Source organism: Cryptotermes secundus, unplaced genomic scaffold (genome assembly GCF_002891405.2).
Source record: "Cryptotermes secundus unplaced genomic scaffold, Csec_1.0 scaffold1350, whole genome shotgun sequence".
NCBI lineage: Eukaryota > Metazoa > Arthropoda > Insecta > Blattodea > Kalotermitidae > Cryptotermes > Cryptotermes secundus.
Window position 1 is genome coordinate 179445 of NW_019739242.1, and position 13563 is coordinate 193007.

A 13563-nucleotide genomic window follows, 5' to 3' on the forward strand; every position below is an offset into this window, starting at 1 on the left:
ATAGTTGATTATAAAGGTCCCATCATAGCATTCATTGTGAGGCAGTATTCAGGGAAATCCCAAGAATTATTAAGTTTTCAGTCATGCTACCAGTTAAATATCCTCTAGCTTTCATAGTGTCAGCACCTGGGAAGGTTATTCTCCATGGTGAGCATTCAGTAGTTCATGGTAAGACAGCATTGGCTGCAAGCTTGAATATCCGCACAAATATTACAGTTAAAGAAGGCGATAGTGTTGATGGGAAGATAATTCTTGATCTGCCAAATCTTGATACAAAACATGCCTATACTGTTCTGGAGTTGAATGAAATTTTCCTTTCCAACCCACCACCACTACTGAAGGGTTCACAATGTGATTTTAATCTCTATAATCCGGAGTTGATCAATACCAGTAAGTTCATAGAAACACTGCGTGAGTATGTTCTGAAATCTGAGAAGTTGCAGCAACTTCCATTTCCACAAGAATGTGCACTTGTTGCCTTTTTAGCCCTATACACGGGAATATTCTGTAGCGTGAATATTCAAATACAGCCATTCTTCATTGGAGTAGTTTCAGACTTGACTTTAGGGTCTGGCTGTGGAAGTTCTGCATCATTTTCTGTTTGTCTTGCTGCTGCTTTCATTCACTACATCCGTTCTAAGATCTCTTTAAATAGTATTACTCATGGAAATATTTCAAAGAATGGCTACAAAGATATGGAAATGGAAATTATTGATTTAACCGTGTTTTCTGCTAAGGAAAAGGAGCTAATTTCTCGCTGGGCCCTAATTGGGGAGAAGATAATGCATGGGAATCCTTCGGGTCTTGATAATGCCACATGCACTTTTGGTTCAGTTGTAAAGTTCAGGAAGGGGAAAGAGGGACAAGGCGCAGTTCTAGAACATCTATCAGGAACAGCTAAGTTGAAGATTCTACTGGTAGACAGTGGAGTGAGGAGAGATACAGCTAGGATGCTAGCTAAAGTGTCTGAGCGCCTGAAGTGTTATCCACAAGTGGTACAGTCAACGCTGGATGCTATGGATGGCATTGCGATAGCTGCTGCTGAAATTTTAATGCTGCTTGGAGAATTAGATACTGAAATTGGTGATACACTTAAACAACAGAATTCCCTTCATGCAAAACTGGAGGTAAGGAAGCAAATAAGTATACATGTGTTAGTTGAATGATGACAAGACATTGCTTTTCACAAACTTATTGTAATTTAACAATTCTATAGCAGTCTATTCTGAAACTTCTGGGATTAAGTTAAGCATTTTTGGCATTAATACTACTATTCGAGCTTCCCAATAATAAGTATAGAACATGAAGGTCATGGGGTTGCACACATTCGTAGTCTTAGCACTTCATGGATGTCTTCTGTACCTGTAGGGAAAAAATACATGTGGGGGGGTGAATAGGTCCTAGAGAGAAATTCCCAACCCTGCCTAGTGTGGAACCCTGGTCATCCATCCAGCCAGTCATTTCTTTGACTGAACTGTCCCATCTCCCAGCATTTGTATAAAATAACTTACTTTATTTCTAAAATCCCTCTTCCCCACAAGGCAGTGGTTTCCCTCTTCATTATCCCCCAGAGAGAATGGGCTGCCTCTTGTGCCATTTTCACCATACTGAAGGTCTTCTCCACCGTAGTTGCCATTGAGGTCTTCGCCATAACACTGGCTAGGGCCCCTCACAGGGTAGTATTAGCTGGGCCAGCTGAACCCAGTTTTTTTTTTGTTCATATATGAAGGCAAATCGAAAAGTCTTTGCCCCTATTTTTTTTTCAGACAATAATACACATACAGGGAAATCAAAATACAGGCAGGGTTCTAAGTTCCNTAAGTCCCTTTTTTTTCTTTGGCACTACAGCCCCAGTGGGCCTAGGCCTACCTCCATGAACTTCTCCGTTCACTTCGGTTTTTCTAGATCTTAGACATAGGGTAGGACTCCTTGGGTGGGTGATCAGCTCGTCGCAAGGCCTCTACCTGTACACAAACACAGAAAAATGCACACAAACATCCATGCCCTGAGTGGGATTCGAACCCATGATCCTGGCTTCCGAGCGAGCGAAGACAGTGCACGCCTTAGACTGCTCGGCTCGCGTGACCGGCCAGTGTTCTAAGTACCTTTGACCATTTTTCCACATAGTCACCACCCCGGTTCAGGCATTTGTCCCATCACACCACTAGTTTGGAGATGCCACTGTTGTAGAATTCGGCTGGTTGAGCACGGAACCACCGCCAGGCAGCGGTTTTTGTGTCATCGGAAATGAACCAGGAACTTCTTCAGTGGACCAAACACATGCTAATCACTGGGGGTGAGGTCTGGACTATGCGGTGCTGGTCCATAATCTCCCATCCGAATGACTGTAGTTGCACCCTGGGATTCTCGTGGATGATGTGGTTCTCCTCCATGACAATGCCAGGCCTCATGTGGCAAACAGGACCCAACTGCAGTCATTCGGATGGGAGATTATGGAGCATGCACCGTATAGTCCAGACCTCACCCCTAGTGATTACCACATGTTCGGTCCATTGAAGAAGTTCCTGGCAGGCCAGAGGTNGGCTGGTTGAGCACGGAACCACCGCCAGACAGCGGTTTTTGTGTCATCGGAAATGAACCAGGAACTTCTTCAGTGGACCAAACACATGCTAATCACTGGGGGTGAGGTCTGGACTATGCGGTGCTGGTCCATAATCTCCCATCCGAATGACTGTAGTTGCACCCTGGGATTCTCGTGGATGATGTGGTTCTCCTCCATGACAATGCCAGGCCTCATGTGGCAAACAGGACCCAACTGCAGTCATTCGGATGGGAGATTATGGACCAGCACCGCATAGTCCAGACCTCACCCCTAGTGATTACCACATGTTCGGTCCATTGAAGAAGTTCCTGGCAGGCCAGAGGTTCATTTACGACGCGAAAACCGCTGTGTGGCGGTGGTTCTGCGCCAAACCGGCCGGTTTCTACAACTGCGGCAACTCCAAACTAGTGGTGCAATGGGACAAATGCCTGACCCGGGGTGGTGACTATGTGGAAAAATAGTCAAAGGTACTTAGAACACTGCCTGTATTTTGATTTCCCTGTATGTGTATTATTGTGGCTGAAAAAAATAGGGGCAAAGACTTTTCTGTTTGCCCTCGTATAAAGAGGTGTTACTCTTCTATCACTACTCAATTTGCCCTGGCTTGTGACAGGCAGAGCCTGGCCTCCAAAAAATGAGTCCAGGTTGGCTGGATTGATGCAAAGATTAAGTTAGTTAGTTATTGGAGAGGGTGGATTTCCCCATGCACTTAGACCAGTATTGGTCCATTGTGCTTCCCTCTATGATATTCTACCAGTCTCTATACCCTACCAATAAATGGTACCCGCCAAGCAAGCAAGTTCGGCCACTTGCTTAGCAGTGTCTATAATGCTTCCCCCATCTATCAGAGGCCGTAGAGACTATTGTTGGGCGGGAAACTTCCTGGAATTTGGCTCAGTGATCTCCTTTGGAGATATGAGGTTCTTTCACGTGCCGTAAAGTTATGACACGGGACACACAGCTTAAAGTCCTTCCCAGAGGACTTGTTCCCTGAATTTTTCTGCCCTTAAAAATTCGACGACTTCTGCCGGGAATTTGAACCCGCGTACCACGAGTCATGAGGTTACCTCTAGACTACGGAGGCCACTAAAGAGTAAGTTACTGAAACATATTGATATTTTATGATGATGTGTTATCTGTTTATAATGATTTTTCATCCATTTAGCTTAAAAATTGTTGATTAAGTGAAGTTTAAATAGCACAGTTCTATGACTTAATTGTACTGATAATATAGAACTTATTATAATGATGTCTCTTTGGATTAGTACTGGAGTCAGGCCTTCTTTCTAAATCCTCTTTTAACATTTTCATATTAACAGCTCATCATTAAATGGGCAACAAATAAGTAACTTCAATGCACATTGAAGTTATATTTTACATTAAGTGATTTTGTTTTCCATTGACAGTCACTAGTTCTGAACTGTGAGTTTCATGGAGGATGTCCAACACCATATCACTAGTTATTATTCATAATTACCAGTAAAAGTGTTCGTCATGAGATGTATCAGATTAACTTTTTTTTTATGATTACCGGTTATTATTCGTAGTTACTGGTTTAGTCACATTTACCATAACATATATATATATATATACACATATTCTTCCAGTATTTGCTTTTTGAACAGTGATTTTCAGGCAGATGTACTCGTTATGTCTGCTTAAGTTTTTGTACATGTTATAGTGATATTTTAATTGAAATGTTTATAAAAATTTAATCCCAGAATTGTAATTCCCAGCTGTATTTGCCACTTAACTTGAAGGACTAATCGAGTTTGTAGAAATTGTAATTCAGCCATGTATATGCACTGACATGATGAGCCAGTGGTGAGAAATTTGGATGCAGCATGAAAGATCTATATAATGGTGTGTGTGAAGTCTTAATAAGAAAATATTTGAGATTAAGGTTATGGGAATCATTCCTGTTACCTGTTGTTTCCACTGCAGGAATTGGTGGATATGAACCAAGCATTTCTAAATGTTCTGGGTGTATCACACCCATCATTGGATCGCATCTGCAGGACTGTTTCAAAGTGTGGGTTCCATGCCAAACTGACGGGAGCTGGTGGTGGTGGCTATGCTTTTATCTTGCTTCCACCTTGTTCGAGTCAACAGACAAAAGTACAACAAATGAAGGAGCAGCTGGAGAGAAATGGCTTTGTTTGCACTGAAACAGAACTTGGAAGTGCTGGTATAACTGTCTCAAATTTAATATAATAGGCCCTATATTGACTTTTACTGGTGGTGGTTATGCTAGCATTATACAAGCTGAGATCATTCTCTTCAGCAGAGAAACTATTTAACTTCTATGTGTGGTTCTGGTTTCCTATTCAAGAGATGTTAAAGGATAGTAGTACTGGATTTTGGTGGTGTGTTTTATTTTCACTGGCCCTGATACAGTTTTCCAAGAAAGGGAGGAGTTCATCAACACAGACAATAAAGAAGTCTCAAAAGTGGGTGGTCATACAGTCCAATAGAGCACTTGACTAGGAGTTTTCAATGTTCTATAGACAGTTATCTGACTAGTATTTTTTTGTTAAAATTATGGTGCTTATGATGCAGTTACTCGATATCTTTGTATAGTGTTTATATGTTTTTATTTATGCATGTTGAGTTTGTGTAGACGTACATGCACTTCTCTTGGAACTGTACTCTGCTGAAGTAATTTATGTGATAACAGAGTATTAAAGTCATGTGCAAAGTTAAATTTGAAATTTAAATTACTGTTTATGCATGTTACAAACAAATGGCATTGAAATATAATATATATTTATATAATGATCCAGCCCATTTAAAATTATACTCTCATCTATGCCTGGGTCTTCCAGTAGGTGTGTTCTGTTAAGATTTTCTTTTGTATGTGTTTCTGAGCTCTCGTGTGCTGCTTGATCTGCCAGTCTCATCCATAATTTCATCATCCTAATGTTTTATGAAGAGAAGAGATTATGAAACTTCTCATTACCCAATTTTCTCCACCCTCTTTTTGTCTTCACTCTTACATAAAGAATCATTTAGAAAATTAAGTTATGGAAGGTAAAGGTAAGGGAGAGTTACCCCTCTGCTTAAATACCATGGTACTAAGTCATACAGATGACACGGGTAAAGTTCCATGCATTCTAAACCTCAGCACTAAATTGAGGTGAGTGGTCACCTTCATGTTCTGGCCACTTCACCACCAGAACTAAGTATCCCAGTGTTTACTAGACAGGAGACATGGTGCGCCCTAGAGCTAGCCTAGACATGGTAACATTGCTTAGTTATTGCAGTAATTCCACTGGACAAGTATTTGCCTTTTGAAATCTTCAGAATCAAACCAGGGCACTTCGATGGATGACAGTACAAAGGAAATCGATTTTGTATGTTAAAGAAATTGACATGAAGGTATAAAGCTGGTGCCTATGGTTTGAAGCTGTCAGTGTTCTAAAAGAGTTTTATTTATGCTGGTAACTTTACTTCCATGGGAGATTAGGTGTTGCCTCAACTCAGGTGCACATTGCATTGAACAGTGAAATTTCTGAAGAGTTCTGTCATCTGGAATATAACGCGGTGTAGTCCATTGAAAGTCAACTGACGTTTTGGAGGAATATGTCGCCTCTATCTTTAGAGTCAAAGAATAAGCAAATTAAGGAACCAGCAAGAAGCAGGTAGGAAGCAAAGCAGTTCACATTCATCAGTTCCTATTGGCTTGCTCACAGATTAGAGTGAACCAATATGGATGCAAGACAACTCACCAGTTCCCATTGTCTGTCTCACAGAATAGAACAAACAAACCAATAGGAGACTGATAATGCTCAGTCACATGCATAAATTATCTAGTGGTAATGAGACAATGAAAACAGTGATCACTAGAGCTAGGATTTTTATTTAAATATTTTATTTCTAACTATGTAGATGCTCAAAAAGTAATAAGCAGCATTAGCATTGCCACAGTTGAAATTTATTTTACATATTTTGGAATTTCCTACTTATTTCTTTGGGATATTACATAAATCTACTTAATTTCATGGTATTTTTATTTAGTTGCATTTTAAACTGGAAGGTGTCCATATTTTTTGTGTGTATTTTGATTAAATACCTTATTAATAGTCTCCTCCACCCTTCCAAAAGACTTTTTCTGCAATGACGGGGAGATCCAGTAGGTTTAAACTTCAAATGCCTAAATTTTGGCCCTTTTTGGAAAAGTACTGCAACACATTCCAGACCAGTCAACACTTTGAAAACATTATCTGCCTACCTGCTATGAAGAGACCTTAGAAAACATAAACGGTAGCATAGGAGATGCCTTTATAAGGGTTGTTGTGGACAAAACAGATTCCATGGGTTGCTTTATCATGAACCTTGTGGCTGGCAATTACATAATTGTGTACATATTTTGCATGGAATTACACAAAAATCCTAGCTCTAGCTGTCATATATTTTACAGCACTATCCTGACGATTGTTCAAGGGCTGTCAGGTTAGTTTGCATTTCAGACGTGTTTAACCAGAATTTTAGTAAGATTCAATACTATAGAGCTAAACACACTTCCCAATTTAGGAGGGTTTCTGATTTTTTTTTTAAGTTCTGTTTATATGTCATTGTTGAATGTTTTAAAAACTTCACTCCTATCTTATAATCTAAAATGATTTACTTTTAGCTTTATGTAAAATTTGATTTATTGCAGTTAAACCTGAACATTCTCTTATATAATGTTTACACTAGTCTTGTCTCATAATATTGTCTTAACTGATAGTAATAGCCTAGACATAATCCTCTGCTGTACGAATGATTTTCTTCATACATTTAGAAATATAAGAAGTTAAATGAAGTTTTACAGTAAGCAGCTGTCAAAAATTTTTGGTGTGTATCTTCAACTGTTCTGGCTCAAGTACAACTGTGACAATACAATAACTAGTTTTCTTGTATGGTTTACAAGTTTGCTTATTTTATGAACCAAAATAATTGTAACAGTCCACCTGCAACTCTAACATAGTCTCAAAGTGATGATGTTTTTAAAACTTCATATTGTTAGTTGTATACATACACATATAAAGTTTGAACTGTAATATCAGTTATGAAATTTTCCTCATAAAATAGATGCAAATCTAGTGTAGTCTGGCATTCATTTGAGTACAGGAAGTGGGTACACAGGCTAATATGTTATATACAGAATAAGGATAACATAAAATATAAAGTGTTAGTATAGATTCAGAGACAACACAGTAAAACTTGGTAAGCTAATGCAATACATAAATAACTAAAATGTCATCATATTTTACAGGGGATACTAATCTCTTATGCACAGGTCTTTCTTTAAATTTTCAAATTGTATATTCAGCTAGATTTGGAGAACAATTTCTGCCAATTGTGCAGCCACTCAAGAAGTTCCCAACGTTTTGTGGAACCCGAAGGTTCATTAACATGTTCATAAGAGCCCTCTGCTGGTCCCTATCCTGAGCCAGATAAATCCAATCCATACCATCCCATCCTATTTCTCTAAGATCCATTTTAATATTGTCCACCCACCTACGTCTTGGTATCCCTTTCCTGCTTTCCCACCAATATCCTATTTGCGTTCCTCCTCTCCCTCATTCATGCTACATGCCCTGTCTATCTCATTCTCCTTGACTTGATCATTCTAATTATAGTAGGAGTAGAATGCAAGTTATGAAGCTCCTCATTGTACAATTTTCTCCAACCTCCTGTCACTTCATCTCTTTTCAGTCCAAATATTCTCCTCAGCACCCTGTTCTCAAACACCCTTAAAGTCAGAGACCAGGTTTCACACCAATACAGAACTACAGACAAAATTACACTTTTTATGTTTTTAGACAGCAGACAAGAAGACAAAAGTTTGTGAACCGAATGGTAGCAAGCATTACCCAAGTTCATTCTCCTCTTAATCTCCTCCTGAATTAGGTTCCTTCAGCTTTAGTAATTAATGTTTCTGCATTCTGAGGAACCTAGAACTGAAAAGTTAGTTATAAGAAATACTGCCACAGTAAACTCCCATTATCTGTCATGTATGGGAATGGCATATGCCAGTTATGTGAATCTGCAGGTTGCATGAGGAAAATTAGAGAATCCAATTTGTATGTGGTGTTCAACCTCTTCCAGTCAGTTTAAAATTTCCATTTTATTTCAGAGTCACTTTAGTTCTCACACCAGAGTCATCTTAGGTGACAGTAGATAGATGGGTGAAAGATTTTGGATGTACTGTAATGCAGCCACAAATTCGACAAGCATCCACTGTAATCACACATCACTATGACTCTAATGGCACATGCACATCATAAGTTTGTTTTGGAAGTAACTTTAAAAAATGGTATATTTTCTTTGATATGTTTGCTAGTTGTTTGATAATTCCAGATGCTTGGATACCAAATAAGGAGTTTACTATATTGTTTTGTTAAAACTGATGGATGGATTTTACAATTTTGAGTGAGCACTTATCACAAGACTGTTGCAGGATATTTTTGATGGTAAGCAGCAGAGATCTATTATCCCATGTTTACAGTGAACCTGAGTCTTGTTCTGTGCAAGTATCCTGCCATACTTTTGTAGACTGGATGTAGCTATCAAGTGTGTGAAGCCAAGAAATGGAGCTGCTACAGAACAATCTGACAGTGGGTATGAATTGACTGAGTATTATTTTGAGACATGAGGTTCTCAAAGCAGTGAATATTAAGCCTACAGAATACTGGGATGTGATATTGTGTTGTCTGTTAGATCATATAATAATGGAACAGTCGCCAAGACAGATCTAGGTTCAAAATTGTTCATTTAATCTGGAAATGAGCTTTGTTGAAATATACTGGTTTTCATAAGTACTGTTACTTCATTAAACTGGATTGATGTAATTAGTTTTGAGTTATTGTATAGAAATTGGTGATTTGGATTAGTTTAACCTAAACGAATCATGTATTGGGCAATAATAAATATGACTATGAAGAGTATTATCTTATGGAATGGGACATCACCTTGGATGTTTTTGGAAGAACAAACTACCTCCATCTTTAAGGTCAAAAAATAAGCCAAGTAACAGATCTGGTTCAGATGTAGGTCTGTAAAGGAGTCCAGAGAGAACCAACAGGAGCCAGAAGAAGGGTAACTAGTGCTTGCCGTTAAAAGAATTATATTTACCAAAGTGGAGATGTGGGAGAAAAGTAGCATGACTGAGCAATGGGAGGTGTAAGTGAACCTGGTGAATAACGGGCTGTATGCAATGCAACAGGGGATGAAAGGAGGAAGCAGCTAGGGAGAGAGCTGCATTGAAGAGCCTATGGAAGCTTCCTGTGTTCTTTCAGGAAATAGATGAGAGGTTTCCATGAGTTGCTTATGCAGAAGCTGTCCTCCGTGTTCATGTTGTTTGAATCGAGCTCAGTCTGTGTCACCTCTGATGATATGATCTTTGTATCTGAATTTAGTTGAGAGAATACTGGTGTTCTGGAACTGGATGCCATGTCCCAAGTGCTCTACCACTGCTCACTTGTCCAAATGATCAAGACACATGTCAGTGGTGCTTCTTCACCTAGTTTCAGTTGAACAGCTTGTCTGCTCACTGTAGATCCGACTGCACTCACAGGGGATGCCGTTATCAATCCTAGGTTGTCCTGGACTGGCCAAAGGAAGTCAGAAATTATCCTTCGCAGGGGGGAAACTAACTTGATGTGCCAGAACTGATTCCTGCTAATATGATTCAAAATCAACCCAAAATAGAGCAGAAAGCTGACAAATTCAAGAACCTCACTGGGTGGAGCAACCCTCTATGGGGGATTGAAAGTCCTGCTAATCTGCTGGCCCTTTAGCCATTGAGCCTGGAACTTTACCAGACTACATGGGGGTACTATCCCATAAGTAGTCTCAATAAATGTAACATTTCTATATCAATTGAATGGAAGTTAATTTAATGCTAGACAAGTAAATGCCTAAATAAAATAACATAAATATTTAACATATATTATTTAATGGCTCATACTAATATTTCAGCCAGCTGAAAATTTATGAAGCTTGGATATAAGAATAAATAGTAAGTAATAAGTATTACATAAACATGAATTTGTATACTAATATAAAGCTTGAACACCATAAATTAAGTGAAATCTGAAGACTCCAACTACCGTTATAGGAGTCTCCTACAAAGTTATAATTATTTAACAGTAGAATGAATACTGAAATTATGCAGGGATGCTAATTTGCACTGTTTCATTTAATCACATTAATGATGAAAATTACTGTACTTCTTGTGCCTTACATGACTAAAAGCTTGGAACCTATACACCATATTTAATCTTAATAATTCAGTACACCTGCCTTCTGTAGACAGCCATCTCAGTTGTCCAGTAGAAAGAATGAAAGAACATTGTGTCTCAACTGTTAAATATGTTCTCATATCCAGTAGACAATTTATCAGGTCTTAAAGAGTTTCTCTTTTTGCAAAAATCTCCTTCCTTAGAGGAAGCAGTAGTTATGTTATGCCATGTAATAAGTATAAACCCATATTTTCTCTAGAATATTCTGAAGACAAATCAGTTTATGAAATTAGAATGCAATGACTATCAGAAGGAAACAGTAATAATAATAAAATTATTTTAATGAGGGAAAGATCATTTCTCTCTCTTCTAAACATGAATAAAATATACTGATTTATGCATGAAAATGCAAATAACTGTTCCTTTCTCTTCCACTTATACTTTAACATGACATGTTTAGGCCTTAGATGGCCATCTTCAGGTGTCTTAATATCAAAACTGCTACACTGCATTAATATCTGTAAAATCACATGCTGTGGTGCACTTAATAACATAACATAAAATAAAATGCATTAAAGTTTTCATCACTTTGGTGAAATTCTGTTCCACCTCACAAGGGTTGTCGTCCACTTGTTTAGAACTAATCGTGTATGTTTCTTTCCATGTTTTGTTGCAGCAGCTCATTTTTATGTTCATTAGCCCGTTCTGTTATATCTGCAATCTGTAATATGCCCCTTGTCTGTGCGCTGTTCCCTCTAGCTGCATGTGGTGTCTTCACTAGTGCAGATGTGGTGTGTTTGCTTCTCTATTTATATGCCATGGATGTGTAGAATGGGGGCATAGTGTTATTTTGTGTAAACTTTGTATAACTCTTCAAATATAGGGTTGTGTGTATCAGTATTAGTGTCATTCATATGTAGATTTTCCTTGCTGGTTTTGTAAATATGATACTTCTCAAGTGTATTAAAATATTTTCCCTTCCTCCCTGTTATAATTTCCATGGTATCTGTTATTGTGCTGTTTGTGTGTCAGGTGTTCAATATATAACTTGGATATCCGGAGTTACTATTGTTACTATTGTTGTGAGGGGGCACACGGTAGCATGGTTGAGGCACTATGCTACAAGCTGGAAGGTCATGGGATCGAATCCCAATGAGGTCATTGGATTTTTTCTTTCAATTTACCTAATCCTTCCAGCCGCACTATGGCCCTGGGGGTCGATTCAACCTCTAACAGAAATGAGTACCAGGAATATTCTTGGAATGTTCTTATGGATAAAGGGCAGATGGTGCATAGGGCTGACAGCCTTACCGTCATCTATGAGCTGATTGCATAGAAAATTTGGGAACCTCAACATCTCACAACCCTATGGGCTTCCAAGGCCCATTACAGGGATACCTTTACTTTACTGTATGTTGTGAATGTGTTCTTTATATCTGGTCTTAAATGTTTTTTCCTGTTTGTCCAACGTACCTTAGTGGACAATCCAGGCATTTCATTTGATAATTTCCACTTCTACTATATCTATTTGCTGTTGTAGCCTTAATATGTTATCTTAATATTTCTTGTAATATGTACTTTACACAACCATGGCATATAAATACGGAAGCAATCACACCACATCTGCACTAGTGAAGACACCACACATGCAGCTAGAAGGAACAGCGCACAGACAAGGGGCATATTACAGATTGCAGACATAACAGAACAACAAGCTAATGGACATAAAAAGGAGCTGCTGCAACAAAACATGGAAAGAAACATACACAATTAGTTCTGAACAAGTGGATGACAACCCTTTGAGGTGGAATAGAATCTCACCAAAGTGATGAAAATTTTAATGAATTTTATTTTATTTTATTAAGTGCACCACAGCATATGATTTTACCGGATATTAATGCAGTGTAGCAGTTTTGATATTATTAAGACACCTGAAGATGGCCATCTAAGGCCTAAAAATACCATTTACTAATTTTTTCTTGAATTACATACTTTCTTACTGTGAAATTTAAATATTCTTTTCAATTAAAGCTTGTTATATGCTAGCCTTTGGTATTCTAAGAATAACTGCATTATTAATAAAACTAATAAAAATCATATTAATATAAGTCATATCAATAATATATTAATATCATAAGATACATTCTGAAAATTGAATGACTAATGTATGGTGGGTTTTCAAATGAAACCCATCTGCAGCACTGCTAGCAAATGCCACTGGTTTAATGGATTTCATTTGAAAGGGCCTCATATGACAAGCACTGTAAAATAGAAATACCCTCATATCAGCAGTATGTAATTCACAATGGAAAATTTCACTATTACCTCATGCTGTTTTTGCATTTCATTGAGCACACTCTAAAATTTAATGAGAATATTGTGTTGTGTTGTTATGCCACATTATTTGGACTTATACACTGTCTGATTAGAATAAAAAATTTTAGAAGTTACTACATTTTAGAGACTGGCTCTCTGTCCTTTCCTGCTGATGATTAACTTTGCCGTTTGCCCAGAGGGCCCAATAGAATAGGTATAAAAAAAAAGGTAACGCTATCCCTGTAACAGGCCATTGGAGGCCCATAGGGTTGTGAGACATCAAGGCTCCCACATTTTTTGGCAGTTGACTCACAGACGGAGGTGATGTTGTCAGTCTTACGTGCCAGCCACCCTTTACCCCAGGAAGATTCCTGGTACTCATTTCTGTTAGAGGCTAAGCCAAACCCAGGGCTATAGTGCAACAAGAAGGATTAGGTAAATTGATAAATCCAGTGA

The 13563-nt window shown here is 38.3% G+C and overlaps 1 protein-coding gene across 1 annotated transcript; it reads left to right on the forward strand.

Moving 5' to 3' along the window:
• Positions 1 to 58: 58 nt before the first annotated feature.
• On the forward strand, positions 59 to 7714 carry LOC111871893 (mevalonate kinase). The gene is made up of 2 exons (XM_023865276.2): positions 59 to 1127; positions 4508 to 7714. The coding sequence occupies exons 1-2, from the start codon at positions 84 to 86 to the stop codon at positions 4775 to 4777; spliced, it is 1314 nt and encodes a 437-aa protein (XP_023721044.1). The 5' UTR covers positions 59 to 83; the 3' UTR covers positions 4778 to 7714.
• The last annotated feature ends 5849 nt before the right edge of the window (positions 7715 to 13563 follow it).

Coding starts and splice junctions, on each gene's coding strand:
- LOC111871893 (XM_023865276.2), top strand. CDS start 84: ATGCTACCAGTTAAATATCCTCTAGCTTTCATAGTGTCAGCACCTGGG. Junction 1,128..4,507: donor CCCTTCATGCAAAACTGGAG/GTAAGGAAGCAA, acceptor TTTCCACTGCAG/GAATTGGTGGATATGAACCA.